This window comes from Aspergillus foveolatus, assembly GCF_047715535.1.
Source record: "Aspergillus foveolatus strain CBS 279.81 unplaced genomic scaffold BDW70scaffold_1, whole genome shotgun sequence".
In the NCBI taxonomy this organism is placed as follows: domain Eukaryota; kingdom Fungi; phylum Ascomycota; class Eurotiomycetes; order Eurotiales; family Aspergillaceae; genus Aspergillus; species Aspergillus foveolatus.
The window spans coordinates 1,436,023-1,451,494 of NW_027396065.1; the positions used below are offsets into that span (position 1 = coordinate 1,436,023).

General features: G+C 51.0%; 6 protein-coding genes across 6 annotated transcripts; 3 read left to right on the forward strand and 3 right to left on the reverse strand.

The window, feature by feature from the left end:
* Positions 1-1,950: 1,950 nt before the first annotated feature.
* On the forward strand, positions 1,951-3,930 carry BDW70DRAFT_6493 (uncharacterized protein). Its single transcript, XM_073744478.1, has 3 exons — positions 1,951-2,607; positions 2,671-2,768; positions 2,839-3,930. The coding sequence occupies exons 1-3, from the start codon at positions 2,401-2,403 to the stop codon at positions 3,569-3,571; spliced, it is 1,038 nt and encodes a 345-aa protein (XP_073601431.1). The 5' UTR covers positions 1,951-2,400; the 3' UTR covers positions 3,572-3,930.
* Positions 3,931-3,945: 15 nt separating this feature from the next.
* BDW70DRAFT_6487 (J domain-containing protein) lies at positions 3,946-6,840 on the reverse strand. Its single transcript, XM_073744471.1, has 6 exons — positions 6,683-6,840; positions 6,533-6,617; positions 6,243-6,469; positions 5,520-6,177; positions 4,537-5,469; positions 3,946-4,477 (listed from the first exon to the last, which is right to left on the reverse strand). The coding sequence occupies exons 1-6, from the start codon at positions 6,710-6,712 to the stop codon at positions 4,320-4,322; spliced, it is 2,091 nt and encodes a 696-aa protein (XP_073601432.1). The 5' UTR covers positions 6,713-6,840; the 3' UTR covers positions 3,946-4,319.
* A 920-nt stretch (positions 6,841-7,760) lies between these two features.
* On the reverse strand, positions 7,761-8,433 carry BDW70DRAFT_126342 (uncharacterized protein). Its single transcript, XM_073735075.1, has 2 exons — positions 7,898-8,433; positions 7,761-7,836 (listed from the first exon to the last, which is right to left on the reverse strand). Exons 1-2 carry the CDS (start codon positions 8,221-8,223, stop codon positions 7,806-7,808), a joined length of 357 nt encoding a protein of 118 aa, XP_073601433.1. The 5' UTR covers positions 8,224-8,433; the 3' UTR covers positions 7,761-7,805.
* Positions 8,434-9,693: 1,260 nt separating this feature from the next.
* On the reverse strand, positions 9,694-11,702 carry BDW70DRAFT_6524 (aminopeptidase P family protein). The gene is made up of 2 exons (XM_073744493.1): positions 11,295-11,702; positions 9,694-11,196 (listed from the first exon to the last, which is right to left on the reverse strand). Exons 1-2 carry the CDS (start codon positions 11,389-11,391, stop codon positions 9,848-9,850), a joined length of 1,446 nt encoding a protein of 481 aa, XP_073601434.1. The 5' UTR covers positions 11,392-11,702; the 3' UTR covers positions 9,694-9,847.
* A 312-nt stretch (positions 11,703-12,014) lies between these two features.
* Positions 12,015-13,639, forward strand: BDW70DRAFT_146630 (SSH4 family protein; the record flags this gene model as incomplete). The annotated part of the gene is made up of 3 exons (XM_073738605.1): positions 12,015-12,462; positions 12,528-12,833; positions 12,885-13,639. 3 exons carry the CDS (start codon positions 12,015-12,017, stop codon positions 13,637-13,639), a joined length of 1,509 nt encoding a protein of 502 aa, XP_073601435.1.
* Positions 13,640-14,296: 657 nt separating this feature from the next.
* On the forward strand, positions 14,297-15,227 carry BDW70DRAFT_155287 (aquaporin-like protein; the record flags this gene model as incomplete). Its single annotated transcript, XM_073740017.1, has 2 exons — positions 14,297-14,923; positions 14,994-15,227. 2 exons carry the CDS (start codon positions 14,297-14,299, stop codon positions 15,225-15,227), a joined length of 861 nt encoding a protein of 286 aa, XP_073601436.1.
* Between the last annotated feature and the right edge of the window lie 245 nt (positions 15,228-15,472).

A 15,472-nucleotide genomic window follows, 5' to 3' on the forward strand; every position in this document is an offset into this window, starting at 1 on the left:
TGGGGAGCTCTCCAGCTGCAAAACATCATGAGACCAGAGCTCACTGCGCCAGTGTCCAGATACAGCAGACAGCCCTGGATCTGATGGGACCGATGGAAGTGGACGAGGTCAGTCTTGTCGAGTCTCCCGTAACACAGAAGAGGCCGTCCCAGGTCCGGACCACTGCGCAGTCACGTTTCCCCGCAGCCAGACCGACCTCTCCTCCTTCCCCTTCATACTTTCGTCCTTGGCGCTATTGTAGCCCTGTATCAGTGTTCAGGTCTTCTATTGCCGGTCGAATGGTGAACTCCCCGACCGACTATGTCAACCCCCAACAGAATTGGCTAAAGCGGCTCAAAACAAGAAGCACCTGCAATGGGCCCGAGCACTGTGGCCCAATTCAAGCGTCTGCATGATTGACGTTCGCACATAATTCATCCTATTCGAAGATCGTCACAGTGGCTTACTTACATGCTAAAGATATCGAAGGCACGGTCGCGGTATTCAGACGCCGCAGAATACCAACAATCTACTACTCGCTGCAGGCGGAATGACGAACGGGCCCCTCTGCACGGCTGCAGGCGTCAGACAGTTGACCCCCGCGCCTATCTTGCAGCCGAGATTCAGAATCAGGACGACCAGGTCAATAAAGAAACAAGAGCGGAATTAAAGGGCCTGAGAGACAAATCAGGAATCAGCGGTTGTGGCTGGGATACTAGCGGTAGCAGGAACCTCTGCGCTCTCGCTCAAATCCTGTCCTCTGCGACGCCGTCCACATCATGCTTCCGTGGGCATCTTGTCTGAAATCCAGTCGTGCAAATCCGTGCCATGCTGTACAACCCCAGCGTAGCTCTCAAGACCTCTGGTAGGGCTATCTTTCCTGCAACTGCCGCAATAATGATTCATCCATCGAGTCTGATAATCGAGCTTGAAATCGATAGCCTCGTCCGCTGTACTTACAGACCCCCTGAGTGGCCGTAGCTCTAGTCGACTCTCTGCACGGGTACATATTTACGGTTCGGGTGCGACCAGCCTTCTCCTCCCTCACGGCGAGCCATATGATTGCCCCCTTTTGTCATGGAAGCTGTGGCTCCCTAAAGACTCCCACTGAGGCTGGATAGCCCACAGCTTGCCTTAATGAACTAGAACCAGGTCTGGAGACAACGAAGAATTTCCGAGAATGTTTGAAAGATCATTTCCTGCTTGAACCATCTCTGAACTAAGATAGATGCAGGGTTTGATATGGCGAATCATTAATAGCTGGGGTTGGAAGTCACAGCCCAAAAGGGCCGATGAAAAGGCAAGAAAAAGCAAAAAGTCCAGAAAGCTCGCGTCATTGGGCCAACTTTGACTTAACCTTGGGGCAAACCAGATGGAGCACGAGCTCGTCGTTGCAGAGGGTGATATTCCGAGTGTGATATGATTGCCGTATGTGCGCCGCCCCCCCACGCCAGTGACAGCTGTCTTACCCACCGATAGGCGCCTGCAAGACAGCGAGTGGTGTCGCTTTCTTCACCCATCTCTACAAGTAGATTTATGACTGCCGCGATACATGGTTCCCCTGGGTGAACGATCTTATATTCGCGATGTCAGTACATAGTGTACACTGGATGGCACAAAAATGAGAACCCATGGTCTCGAATCTGCGCGATGAGGCGAGGTCGATCAACGACACCCCTGTCCCGAGCCAGTGATAGCATTTGTCACTTCACTCATCGAACTGGATGCCTACTCTGGGTTTCGCTGCCCAATCTAACTTGAACCGACATACCAATGGAGGCGATGGGGAGTGCCGAAGTGCGCTACGATGAGGATTAGGTTGGTTCTGGCGTGAGAGGTCGAACTGTCAATAGCAACAGCCTTTTTGCGCGTCAACGCCAGCGAATCGAGTGTTGTATAGGGATGCTTTATCCGCACAACGCTGCAAGGTCGGGGCCTCGATCGAGATTGCCAATGCGCGCAGCATGACTCTTCGCGAGGCCGTCACGCCAGAAAAAGGCGGACAGAGAACCGGCGTCGGTACTAGTCCGTGTGGTAACAGGCCAGTAGTGACAGGCCAGTTTGATCCACGTCACCTTCAGTCTCGCTCTCTTTACGGGGTGTAGATATCCAACTGGGGAAGGATTGTCGGCTACATTTGCGGGGCGACTGCACAAGAGCTAGCTACTGTACCTTGTATGCTAATCATGATCTTCCTTGAATACTGGTAAGATCTGTCAGCCGATGGTTTCTTCAAATGACTTCTTACTCCCATCAGCCTGCCTTTGTGCGAGTGAGAGTGTCTACCTCTACCCCTCATTCCAAACTGCGTGCAGTGGCCAGTCAAGAGGCTGATCCCCTGCCTTCTCGACCCATCAGATAAACTGCTATATTATTCCATACTACTCTTCAAGCGTGGTTCTTCGGCTACACCCATCCAACATGATGTCAAGGCAGCCCAAACTGCGCCCAAAGTCGCATATAGCGGGGTTCCCAGACGCTATGTACGACTTCTCTACTGTCTCATCTCTGTCCCAGCTCGAATCTCGCATAGCTTCGAGTGACGAAAAGCATGACCAACGCGTTTTCCGCGTGAAGCGCAAACATGTTTTGAAGGCATGCGATCGTTGCAGAGTCAAGAAGACGAAGGTTAGTCGGCTTTGATTCTGTTATTCAGGTGCAATTTATGCTTGCGATACTGACACTGCACAGTGCGATGGGAAACAACCCTGCAACCGTTGCTCATCATATAACCACCCCTGCCTATTCCGGGAAAGAAAAGCTACTCAGACAAAGGTCTACTCTCGAGGGTTAGGCTTCTTCCGTTCTCCCATTTATCTCTTCCATATATTGATGAGCCTAATTGGGTCCAACCTCCAGATTCGTGGAGATGCTAGAATCACATCATTCGCTGGTTATCAAGGCACTTCAGAGGCTGTACAAGCTCTGTGCTAGCAAGGAAGGATTTCCAGGCGAGCCGCTCGTTGAGACGTCTGATGGATATCCCCTAACGCACGCAATCCTCGACCGCTTGGGGCTGATCAAGCAGGCCGAGGACTCCTCTCAAGCGGCGCGCAATGAAGAGACTGAGGACCTTCACTATCTCCGCGTGCTATCAAACTCAACCGATTGCAGCGCAACGACAGACCCATCACCCGAGCCCGTTACGCCCTCTGACCCTGTCCCAAGGCCGACTAGTCCCATCCAATTATCCCCAGTTGAACATGACCCCATCAAGTGGGAGTTCCAGTCAACCCAACCACAGTCTGTCCAACCAGAGCCACCTGCGTATCACGGCTACCCACAAACTGAATATCGAGCAGCGACGCTGCCACCACCAATTCTAGATATTCCAGCTCTCGCAACCGAGTCCAAGTGCGCCAACGTGGGCCCGGTTGCCGGCCTCGCGCATCCCTGTCTCTACTGCTGCAGTCCCCAGTCAACAGATAACCGCCTACATCCTGCAGTGACGACGGGCCCCGCGGTTCTACCCTCAGTATCAGCAGCTGGAATGCCGCTTGACTTAGTCGAGAACTACGGTCTGCATATCCCCGACCATCAACCTATCTACCAACCGCCTTTGCAATCGGCTTGGGCATACCCTTGTGAATAGGCTGCCTGTATCCGTTGCAGTAAATAGTCTTTTGCGAACGATGGCTGTATGGCCCGCAATTAACCTATAATACACACTACAACTTAATGCTGAATGCCCTGTTGTGTTTTTGTCATGAATATATATACCTGCCCGGCTGCTATGTGTTTGTCGTGCTCTGCTGAGATATACCCGTCTCCGTCTGCCACTTGTTATTGATTATTTGTGCCTCTGGTCTTTCAGGCTTGATTTCAACTCCAAGAGTTGTGCTCCACTCAGGATTTTGTTACACTAGTTAGTCGATCGCGTCTGTCATAGCTGGCGATGTGCGTCTAGAGCCCTTGGTATCTATAGTCAACTCTATTATTTACAAGTCCCCGGCACTGCTAACAAAGCGAAATAGTACAGCTCGTGGCAGGGTGAAGAGTGACTGAAGAGATCGCTATCATATAGTACACCTGCAAGAAGTAGTTTTAAACCAAGGACTGCAAACAAGTTCGTATAAGGGGACATAGGGCCTACCACTATGGACTGAAAACGTAGATTTCCCGGGATAATACATGCATGTAATGTAAAGAAATGGTAAGAACTTCCACAATATAGTTCATTCACTCCCGTTGAGACTGATGCAGACGGGAGAGAGCTATGCGACCCGGAGGCGTTAAATACCAAATATGTCTTCAGGGGTATTCTCTAACGCTTTAGTTTGCCCTTTCCTTATTTGCATTCAATCGTGCAATGAAAGCTCTGGACAGGCCTTTTGTCTTATTTAGTCGTCAACATCGGTTTCGGTATTGGTATCGCTGGTATCTCCTTCGTCGCCTTCAGTGTCACTCTCTTCGTCGCTTGAGTCATCTGCAGGTTTCTTGGCCTTCTTCTTTGGTGGCTGGCCGGTCTTCAGTGCTTGCATTTGTCCAGCTATTGAGTCTGCGGTTATTCACACGTTAGCTATGGCCAATCAGAAATGGAACCGCCTGGTAACATACCCTCATCGGGTTCACTAATATCGTCTTCCTCCTCCAAAGCGGCTGCTTTGGCCGGATCATCGATGTGAAGGGTGATGTCGAGCTTGGAATCTAAGCCAATGTAGCTGTCGCAAACCATGTGCATGACGAAGTGAAAGTCTCCAACCTGAGGAGGTGCTTGAAACTGCATCCGGAGGGTCTGGACGTTATACGTGGGGTTGCCGGACTCGTCCAGCAGAGGCTTTTCAAAGGTAGTAAAAGTGAACGGGGGCACAGCGATCTTGCCCTGTTTGCCATCGGCAAGGAAGATCTGCCACCGCGGAGAGTGGTCGAGAGCAAGGTATGGCGCGTGGGCAAGAGGCGGTTGGACCTTCTTGTTGACGTTGTTTTGGCCGTCTGCAAACTTTACTGATCGGTTTCTAGAGGGCCCGCGGCCCATGAGTGCGTCGAGATCGCCCTCCTCGGGATCGATGTCCTCGAGATCGGCGGGGTCTGGTTCAGGGACGTCCCTGGACCCAGGCGGAATAAATCGAGCCTTCACAACAAGCTGGACCAGGCTGCTGGGGGTAATCACTTTCTCGCCCATAACCTTAAACCACGCCTTGGAAATCTTGAGAACGGGAAGTTGTTTGGCGACAGTGATGGCAGTAGTATACTGTTGTTCGGAAAGAAGACCAGCACCGACTGTGAGAGAGCGGCGCTTCTCCTCAGGCATGTCCATGAATTTTTGGACACTGAAATGGTTTTTGACACCTTCACCTTCTATTGATCGTACAACTTTGTCTGTGAAGTGAGGGAGTTGTAAGAGAGGAGACGAGCCCGGCGCAACAGCTTGAATCAAATTCTGAGACGTGCGGAAGGAACCGAGAAGAGGGCGAAGGTTCCCAAAGGCAAGAGAAACGGCAGTAAAGGCTTCATTTAAAGACAGAGCGATTGGCGCGACTTCGTACTTTTCTGGACTGAACTTAGTGGTTATCTTATCACTGAGAGGAAGAACGACCTACCTCCGTTAAGGATGGGGTCGTCCAATTCGACACGGCTCAAATAAGCCCACAACAAGGCCAAAGCCTTTCTTCTGCTCAAGTCGTCCAATCCTTTAATGGCTTCCCGTTCCTGGTTAGACAAGAATTTGTTATCGTCAGCTAGTACCTTTTGTTCAAGCTTTGCCAGACCAGTCTCTGCTTTCTGAGCTGGGATGGCTTCCTTGAATTCATCGCCAGAGGAAAGGGCGTTGACGATTCCACCATCCGTGATATCATCTTTGTATTCTCGGAAGATGTTACCCGCGCTAGCGACATAGACCCTTTCCTTAGTGTATCGTTGGGAACCATACCACCATCTTCCGACAATGTACGGAAGCAGTACACCGAGCAAGCCACCGTAGACGAGAAGAACATATTTTCCATTCCCTTCGGTGACAATAAACTGCGGAAGAGCAATACCGATGCTGAAGCTCTGTTTGCCATCGGGATGACCATACTGGAGGTAGTTGTTGCGAACTTCTTCATCAGTCAGGGCTTTGTATGCCTTGGTGAGTTCCACAAAGCGTTCATTGAGCAATTCGATGGTTTCATTCTTCGCTGGGTCAGGACGAATCTTGTCGGGGTGGTAGAGAAGTGAGAGACGCTTGTAGTGTTTGGTAATCGCCCTTTCGTTGGCGCTCTGAAAGACAGGCTGTCAGCATGCAGCGAACAATTTAAGACCACGAGATTAGGCTGAGAGCTTACCCTTGACACACCGAGAATGTCATAGGGATCCCAGATCTTCGGCGACGCCCGCGCGGTAATCACAATCAAATAAGCCATGTATGCCATAATAGCGTATCCCAAGACAACTGTGACTATGCGCTTGATGCGGCGCTCCTTGCGGAGGCGTTTCCGCTTCTGAGCCTCAATGAGGTCTTCATGTTCAGGCTTGAAGCCGGACCGTATCCGGGGAGCGGTGTTTTCTAGGTCTATCGAAGTCCGTTAGACAACTTATAGAACTTGCGAAGTTCAAGCAGTTTTGATTGCCGTACCTTTGGGCGGTTTCAGGAGATTGTATGTCAGAGGAAAGGTGACGAGACCGGTCAGGGTCAGGATGAAGTACGGGAAGAATTGACCCTTTAAAAAAGCATTAGAGATTGCGGGACATATGGTGCTATCTTGCGCCCAATCTGTATTCGTACCTGTTCATCGTAGGTATAATCCGTAGACATGGTGAAGCGAGTTCAGTGGACACGGTTGCCCGCAGTGGGCAGACTTCGTGGCAGAAGTTCGCCTTCAAGTACCGGAAATCAATATGGAAGTAGACCTGACACGGGGTACCTTCGTGTGTAATATCGTTTAATTATGACGAGGCAGAGTATGGTAGAGAGAAAGACAGGGTGGCCAGCAACATTTCCGTGAACCTGGGGCAGATTATCTTATTGCCATGTTGCTTTGTGATTGACCGTGTCCTTTACGAGGTTCTTATCACTCACCGCCTTCCATTCCACAATAAGGCCACAAGGCTATTGCTGAGACCCCTTCTCTGGGTCCACATTCACAAACTACAATAACCATTAATACATCCAGAAATTTTTCATTATCACGTAAATGTCTTTCAATGCTATTTTTATTGAATTTGTTCATCAAAAGTTACTCGTTACTCTAATAAAGCCATGAAAAATATGGCACACATGTGATCGAGACGACTCTAATCAGGTGGATGTTCGACGTTTTTTGAGCCTGCTAACGGTGTCCCTTGGAGCAGGTACACCACATGACGTGCTGGTTCATACAGACACCCCTCGCCGTGTTCCCGATGCTGATGACTGGCTACAAGCATGAGATTCCTAAACCCTGCGATGGTACTATGTACGCAAACATGATGCATCCAACGTCGTGACTCATCCATGGGGAATTCAAGCGTCAACGAGTCAGCCAGCTGTGGCTGATCGGCCGCGAACTCAACCCACCGAGCAAGCCTAGTCTGAAGGCGGCTCAATGTCGCTAGGGCAAAGGGTCTCAACCAGAAGTCACATGGCCAAGTTTGAATAGACCAATCCGATTCCCAAAAAATCTTCATTGCTACAAGTCGGTGACTTGGGTGATCCATGTAAACTGGTGCTTGCGCCTTGGGGGAGTAGTGATCTCCCTGTCTCACACTCAAACTTTTTTCTCCGAATTAGGGCGGTTGTCGGATAATCGAATCAGGTCGAGATTTTTAGTCGAATCGTCTTTCCAGAGCTTTTTTCTTTTTGTTCATGTCCACTGGCGGCAGCACAACGGATATCGTCACGATGTTCGCCAACATTCACCGAACGATCTTCACCCAGGCAAGGGTTTGAACTCCTGCAGACTGAAAATGCAACGATGTCAGAGCGAGCTTCGCTTGGTAATGCCAGTTCGATAGCACTTACGGATCTATATAATCGAGTCCTCCAAAATACTCGAGCATGCGATAGCAAAGATCCACGTCATCCCCAGGCTCGCCTCCAAAGAGCCGGAATTGCTCCGTCTCCATGATGATCATGTCCGGTTTCAGGTACTCAAAAGGCTGCCATGTCAACCCCCTATAGTGCCGGGTCGAGGCCGGGCGGTTTCCTAGACAGTCGAGAGAGTACAGATAGGACGAGGCGCAGAGCAAGTCAGCCGGAGGGGATATAGCTCCCGGAGTCAGCGCTTTATTGACGGAGGAGTTTCGAGATCGAGGGCGGGTTCTTCGTCGGTTGTGCCTCTGTCCCATTCTATACACAAAAGAAGCGCGATAACTTTTCGGTGGGGATTTCTTTTTGTATGTTCCCCCTTCCCTCTCTGTCTCAAGGGTACGGTGGAAGTATAGGAAGTATAGGCGAAGAGCAAAACAAATACCAAGAGATAGCAACCCTAGACAGTAAAGAGGGGAGTGACCATCACCCCCTTGAAAGGACGAGATGAGGTAAAGAAGGGAAAGGGGAGGGAGCTTGAGGTCGCTGAGGAGACCCAACTCCTTATATACAGCATGAAACCGTGATGGATCCCCATGGCAGAATGACTGCAGCGCATGGTGTGACTCACTATAGCCCAATCAGGTGATGGAGCTCCTACATCGGCCTGGCCCTGGAAAAAATTGTTGCAGAACAACAAAGCGAGATCCACCGGACGATTTTCACGGAAGGCCGGATCCCGGCCCACTTTCCTACGTATTTTGCCCTTTATGGCATATTCTATTATGCCGTAGAGTCCCTTTATGATGCGACGATGCCCAAGACGCTAAGCTCAGCATCAGCTTCGCGAATGGTGCCAAATTGCCTCATCGCCGAGCTGCATTGCAACTGTCTACGGAGTTTCCCGGGTTCGCTCCGGGCTTTCCCTAGCAGCAGCTCGGATTCGGCATCACAACCTAAATTTTCACCTGAGCTGTACGTCTGAGCTTTCTCCGGTCTTACCTAAACATAAATGACTCGATGGGTCCGATCAATTCGTCAAGGTCCAGACTGCCGGACTCCTGACTCCTGAGATCATAGCCTTGGAAGTTCTGGAAGTTCCTGGAGCATCCGATTCCGAGCGATGACGCGAGTTACTGTTTGGTACCACTTACTACATTACCTACTTCCAGGAGTTATGCCTACGGGGTACTCGGAAGTGCCTTGCCGAATCTTGAATAATAGTCCGGCTTGATGATGACAGCGGAATGATTCAATGGCGCAACAGTGGAAAACTCTGATGGTGCCAGGTGGTCACTGGTCTCTGAAGGGCTGGGAAATATGGTGCTGCATTAAATAGTGGCCTGACTTTGTTCCTGTGCGCCTAATTGCTGCAGGCTTCCGCCCGGGGCTCCAGGGTCTTTTCTTTTTTATTTTTTTAGTGACGTTTACTTCTCTCTAACCATTATATGATAAAATATACAGTTTATTAATAGAACAAATTGCAATGAAGATGAAGATATTGTTCTACTGTCACTGTTAATACCAATACCAACTATGTTACTACTCCCTACCTCTAACAACAGGGGCACTGGGCGTGGAACTATGTTTCTGCCACCCTCTTCCGCTTTTGGAATTCTACATGGAATGTATGACATCCTGTAGGTACGCGCCACGTGTGTAACCGTTTCTGTGTGCCTCAGGAGCTGTGTAGCATTTTATTGAAGTGAAGGGTGGGTTGTCGGAAATCGAATAAAAAGTTTCTTCTAGCCCCGTGCGTGTTTGTGTGGGCTTGTTTGGGTTTGTTTGGGTATAGTTGTGGATCAGTTAAGACTTCTGAGGTATTTACAAGGTTCCTCAAACTGCTGACGAACAACCCCTACTCCATAAAGTACTTAGCAGTTGTCGAAATTGTGCAACATCTTGAAAGTCGAACACAGAATGACATCAATCGGCATCGAATGGTTATTGCTTGCTGCGGCCACGGAGAATCTCGAGCATCTCCTTGCCTTTCGGCGCGGTCGTCAGGTTCTCGTACCCTGTGCTGGTGACCAGAAGGTCATCCTCGATGCGCACTCCGCCAATAGGGATGTACTGCTCGGCCTTGTCGAAGTCGATGTACTTCGCCAACGGCAGGCTTCGGGAGTTTTTTAGCGCAAGCTTGTTGAAGTAGACACCAGGTTCAATGGTAATCACCATGCCCTCCTGGAGAAGTGGAGTGCTCATTTGCGGTACAAATTCCCTGGACAGGTGCCCATTAGCAGTGATTGGTTGTTCCGATACGTCATGCACCTCCAGTCCTACATGGTGGCCGAGGCCATGGGGAAAGAAGATCGAAGATGCTCCGGATCGACGGATTTCTTCTACAGTTCCAGCTTTGAGGACTCCAAGTTTTTGCAGTCCTTTGATGGCGATGATATGAGCGAGCTCGTGCAGGTCTCGAAATCGTAGCCCAGGCTTTACACGTTTGATGCATTCCTCCTGCATTTCCTCTACGATGGCGTAGATGTCTTTCGCGTGCGAACTGGGCCAGCCTTTCCCTAGGGGGATTGTGCGAGTAACGTCACTCGCGTAGCAGTTCCATTCCGCGCCCGCATCCAGACAGACAAGCTGTCTCCCGTTAAGAGGCTCGTCGTTCTTCACATAGTGTAGCACCGCTGCGTTGGGCCCAGATCCGGCAATGATCTCATATGACTGGTTCTTGGCACCATGCGACACGCATGTGTCCAAGAAGAGTCCCTCAATTTCACTTTCGTTTGACATGCGGTGTATGTTTTGTAGGATGTTTCGGTGTGCAAGGGCAGAGATCTCGTTGGCTTTGCGAATCATTCGGATCTCGTATTCGTCTTTCACCTCCCGCGCTGCATCCATTGCAGGTAGCAGCGACTTTTCGTCCAGGCGAAGCTCCTTCGCCGAAATCTCGGGTTTCTGGGAGCTATGCAGGACGTAAATCGGGCTGTCTTTGTTATATTGATCCACCCATGAATTGAGGTCGCTCCGTAAAGCAGCGTAGTAGCGGAAGCGGTCTGCATCGTACCGTTGCCGTGCTTCCTCCACAGTGAGTGTCGGTCCCATCCATATCGCGTGTTGCAGGCTGAAATTCGGAACGTAGATAGTCAAAAGGTCGTTGCGAATGTCGTATGTCAAGTAGCAATCTGCCTCGTCTACACCGCTCAGATAGTAGAAGTAGCGTCTCTGCCGAAAAGGGCGCGGTTGGTCTGAGTCTCCCCAGTTTATCGTAGCTTTGCCAACAAGATAGATAAGACCGTCGCGGACCCCTAGCTTTGCAGCAACCTTGCGGGCATGTTGTTTCGCTGTACATAATTACTAACTTAGCAGTGTGCAGGGATTTGAAGGACAGGCAGTGGGATAGAAGGGGTGTAGTATCAGGCAGGACGGTTTCGGCACGTACCTGGATACTTGTCGCACTCAGAGGTCGCAATTGTCAGACGGATCTCGCAAGCGTCATCGGGCAAGATGTCAAGTTTTGCCGGATCCGAGACTCGCATCCTCAAAGATATCCAAACGCTAGTGGCTTTGAAGAATTGATAAAATGCGACACGATGACAATAAGCCGTAGAGGCCTGAGGAAGCAGTGGGAGACAACAGATTACGATGGGGCGTGAGGATGACGTTCCCGTACGGGGCACTGTACGGCCGCCCTGGAGCTAGTATGGCGTTCGCAGGGTCGACCGCCCAACGCACTGTAATGAAGGGCCATAAAGGGCCGCAAAGGGCCGCGAGGAACGAGACAAAGGGCCGCTAGTTGAGAATAACCCCATCCCTTGTTAATGTCGCTATAAATCAGCAGAAGGCAAGAGTTAACGACAAGCCAGGGCGAAACGTCCGTTGATGATTAGCATAGTCAGCGCTTGAGATCCATTTTTATCGCCCCCGCCAAGTTCCGGCCACTGACTTGCACTCCCGCCGATCCGTTTTCCACTTCCAGACTTCCCAGCCCTCGTCCGATCGTCATTTCGTCTCATCCTCATTCAAACTCCCCAGTCATCCGTTTCATCCAGCTTATCTTGCGTCATCTAGTCTCGCGTTTCCAGTCTCTCTAATTCCTGTACCAGCGCTTCAATACTCTCAAGGTCTTATCGACGGAGGCTACTCTCTCATTCAATGAACGATGCGGGGATCTGAGGCATCGGCACCCGGTGCTTTCTGGGATGCTCCCTCAACCCTCGCGACTTCCATCAGGACGAACCCACCCAGTCTCGAAACGGACATCAATGCACCGCGTCTACTCGACTCGCAACATGTCGCCTCGAAGTTTGCGCGTGGGATGCCAACAGCATCCTGGGATCAGGGCAACGGCGGTTCGATAAGTGTCAGTGGCAACTCGACGGGGAAGGGTATCTTGATCGGTGTCTTATCCGCCTTTGGCTCAGCGGCGGTTGCGGTGCTAGTGCTCGCGGCTTTCTTCTTCTTCAAGTATACCGAGCGTGGTCGGATCCTTCTAGATCGTATGGGCCGCCCTGGTGAATTCGACGATGAGCAAGCGTTTCTGCGAGAGGAGGCTGAGGCCCTCGAAGTCATGGATGACATGTCGAGATCGGAGTACTTAAGATCAAAGGGTGAGTCTACTATGAACCCTTTGGTTTTCGTGATTCGTGGCATCAGCAGCTAATCGTAATTGCAGCGTTTGTTGAAGCCAACCCGCCCGAGTCGGTGCAGACCGATATCTCGTTATCCCAGTTTCTCGCAATTCAGGAAAAAGGCGTGTCAGCGTGGGAGTTCCAGCCGGAACTTGAGATTGCCAACTGCTTTGTGGAAGGCCGAACAGAGATCGAGTTTTATGATTCAATTTGTAGCGTCCAAACAAACTTACCGGTTCCTAAACAGAACGACGTATATTATTGGGAGGCTAAGATCTTTGATAAACCCGAAACCACTCTTATCAGTATTGGCATGTCTACCAAACCATATCCTCTTTTCAGGTTACCTGGTATGTTTCTGTCGGATGATCTGACACCTACGGAGTTGCTGATGTTTATAGGCTATCATAAGTCATCAGTTGCATATGAGTCGACCGGTCATCGGAGGTATAACCAACCGTTTACTTCGCTCCCATATGGACCCCAACTCACCCAAGGCGACGTCGTGGGTGTGGGTTACCGGCCCCGCTCTGGTACTATATTCTTCACCCGCAACGGCAAGAAACTGGAGGATGTAGTGCATGGTCAGAAGTCACAAAATTTCTTTCCCACTGTCGGGGCAAATGGTCCATGCACGGTACATGTGAACTTTGGACAGCTGGGATTTGTGTTTATTGAAGCCAATGTCAAGAAATGGGGTCTTGCACCGATGACCGGTAGCTTGGCACCCCCTCCGCCATATGGAAGCGAGCAGGGTAGCATTCTTCTCGAGTCTGGCCGAGAAAGTGCCGCTCACGTGGCGCATCGGGTGTACCAGGACCCCAGCAATGCGCAGACAAGCTCAACGGTTCGGATACCGCCGTCAGTCAGTCCTGGGCCTATTCGATCACCGACCGATATCTCGCTCGCGCCGCTCGCACACATTCCGTCACATGACGATGCTGGGGAAGGGTCAAGTCGAACAGGTCCCAGCAACCCTGAGCAGGTTCCTCTAATGAACCCTGATGAGTTGGAGCAGGTCCCGCCCCCCGAATACACCAGTCCTGATGGGAGTCCAAGAGCCAGCCAGGACTTCTCTCGTGAGGGTCAACCGCCCATTCCCAGCTACGATGCAGCCGTTGGCATTCCAGCTGACAATACCTCGCACACACATTAATCCAACTGCACGGGAGTCCGTCGGTTCCTTTAAATTTTTGAATTTTCAGCGGGTCGGCATTGGCGTTTTCATGGAGCGGGATTCTGCTGGCGGACTTTGTGTGTTTATTCAGCTGAAAGGCCGTCATCTCTACATGTACAAGGACTGGTTATTTTTTTCTCGCGTTGTTGTCGCTCATCGCTCCTTGGTGTCTGGGGAAAAGATCGAAATGACTAATGTATCTTATGAACTCACTTGGGCCCATGATGGTTTTCGGCGTTTTTTTTTCTTTTCTGTTTAGGGCCATACGGCTTTCTATACCTAAGGCTTAACGTCATGATATCCCAGTCGTTACCGTTGTGATGAAATGCATAATTGGGGCCGACGAGACCTAGTAGTCTGTAGCTTGAAACGGGCTTTAAGCCCTTTGGCGCCGGAAGTAAACATCCATCGACCGTATCGGCTTTGATTCGAACCAATCAAAGCGACAACTGGGCATAGTTTCTCGGAGTGGCCCCCCGGTTGATGAGGAACATAGTAGCTCGCAAGTCATACACCGTCTATCTAGTACGTACGCTTCCTGCCGATCCCCCTCCTCTTTTCTCCATCTCTCCCAGCTCTCTTTCTCTTGAAACGCCAAAGACGAGTCGAAGACACGAGTACACCGGTAGGCACAATATGCGTCTTTCTCTCTCGCGGCTTTCGCCGAGAGACCTCAAGCCGTACGCGGCCGAATTCCTCGGGACCGGGTTGATAATTGTCATCGGCGACGGTGTGGTCGCCCAGGCTCTGCTTTCCGACTACCAGTATGGCACCTGGCTTTCTATCAACCTGGCCTGGGCGGCGGCAGTCTGCCTGTCCGGCTATCTAGCCACTCCCAGTCCGGCCTGCAATCCGGCTATTTCTATCATCATGGCCTTGATCCGACCGCAGCCTGACCAGTGGAGGAAATTTCCAGGCAAGCTGCTTGCTCAGTTCTTGGGAGGCTTCGTGGGCGCTCTCCTCGTCTACATCAACTACCGTTCCGCTATCTTGGCCTGGGATCCTGAGTACACAATCCCGGGAGGCTCGATCCTGAGTCCTCGAGGCCATCACTCGGCCGGGATCTTTTGCACCTATCCGGCCGCTTTCTTCTCCTCGAACTGGGAGGCCGCCTTTAACGAAGTGCTTGGGGCAGCCGTGCTCATGTTTGGTGTCCTGAGTGTGTCCGACCCTGCCAATGCGCACCGCTTCCAGTCGCCTCAGCTCTCGATGTTCCTGCTGCTCGTTGCCATTGGCGCTGCTCTGGGTTGGCAGACAGGATACGTACGTGTCTTATTGCCAGAATTCATGGCTACCTAACCGTTGAATGTCCACTAGACTAACCTCGCGCCAGGCGATTAACCCGGCCCGTGACTTTGGTCCGCGGCTCTTCTCGGCATTTCTTTACGGTCGGGAGGTGTTCACAGCGGCAAACTACTATTTCGTTGTGCCACTGTTTGCGCCTTTTATTGGCTGTTTTGTGGGTGCGACGGTGTACGATTCATTTCTCTACGAGGGTCCCGGATCGCGCATTGCAGACGCCCTAGACAAGGCAGCTGATCGTAATGGCGAGCTTCGATTGGACTAAATGCAGTTGTTAAACTCAGTTGTGACTGGAGTCTCTGCCTGGTTTGTTCCTGTTGAGTGTATCTTCCGGCGAGGCATTCTCGGATGGAAGACCTAACCGTGCGACCAGGCAGGACAATGCTGGGACGGTACCTTTCAAGTGCTTTAGCGCTGCTAGACGGCGGAATGGAACTCATGTAATATCGGTCATAGAATTTATTTGGTGCTCTTGATAAATTTGGTCGGAATGGAAACTAGAGTGCCATT

Bases quoted from the DNA above. Each gene is read 5' to 3' on its own strand.
- BDW70DRAFT_6493 (XM_073744478.1), top strand. From the start codon at position 2,401: ATGATGTCAAGGCAGCCCAAACTGCGCCCAAAGTCGCATATAGCGGGG. The intron at 2,608-2,670 runs GTTAGTCGGCTT...GACACTGCACAG, and splicing joins GCAGAGTCAAGAAGACGAAG to TGCGATGGGAAACAACCCTG. The intron at 2,769-2,838 runs GTTAGGCTTCTT...TCCAACCTCCAG, and splicing joins ACAAAGGTCTACTCTCGAGG to ATTCGTGGAGATGCTAGAAT.
- BDW70DRAFT_6487 (XM_073744471.1), bottom strand. From the start codon at position 6,712: ATGTCTACGGATTATACCTACGATGAACAG. The intron at 5,470-5,519 runs GTAGGTCGTTCT...AGTTCAGTCCAG, and splicing joins CGACCCCATCCTTAACGGAG to AAAAGTACGAAGTCGCGCCA. The intron at 4,478-4,536 runs GTATGTTACCAG...GAATAACCGCAG, and splicing joins TATTAGTGAACCCGATGAGG to ACTCAATAGCTGGACAAATG.
- BDW70DRAFT_126342 (XM_073735075.1), bottom strand. From the start codon at position 8,223: ATGGGACAGAGGCACAACCGACGAAGAACCCGCCCTCGATCTCGAAAC. The intron at 7,837-7,897 runs GTAAGTGCTATC...TTGCATTTTCAG, and splicing joins GGACTCGATTATATAGATCC to TCTGCAGGAGTTCAAACCCT.
- BDW70DRAFT_6524 (XM_073744493.1), bottom strand. From the start codon at position 11,391: ATGCGAGTCTCGGATCCGGCAAAACTTGACATCTTGCCCGATGACGCT. The intron at 11,197-11,294 runs GTACGTGCCGAA...AATTATGTACAG, and splicing joins TGAGTGCGACAAGTATCCAG to CGAAACAACATGCCCGCAAG.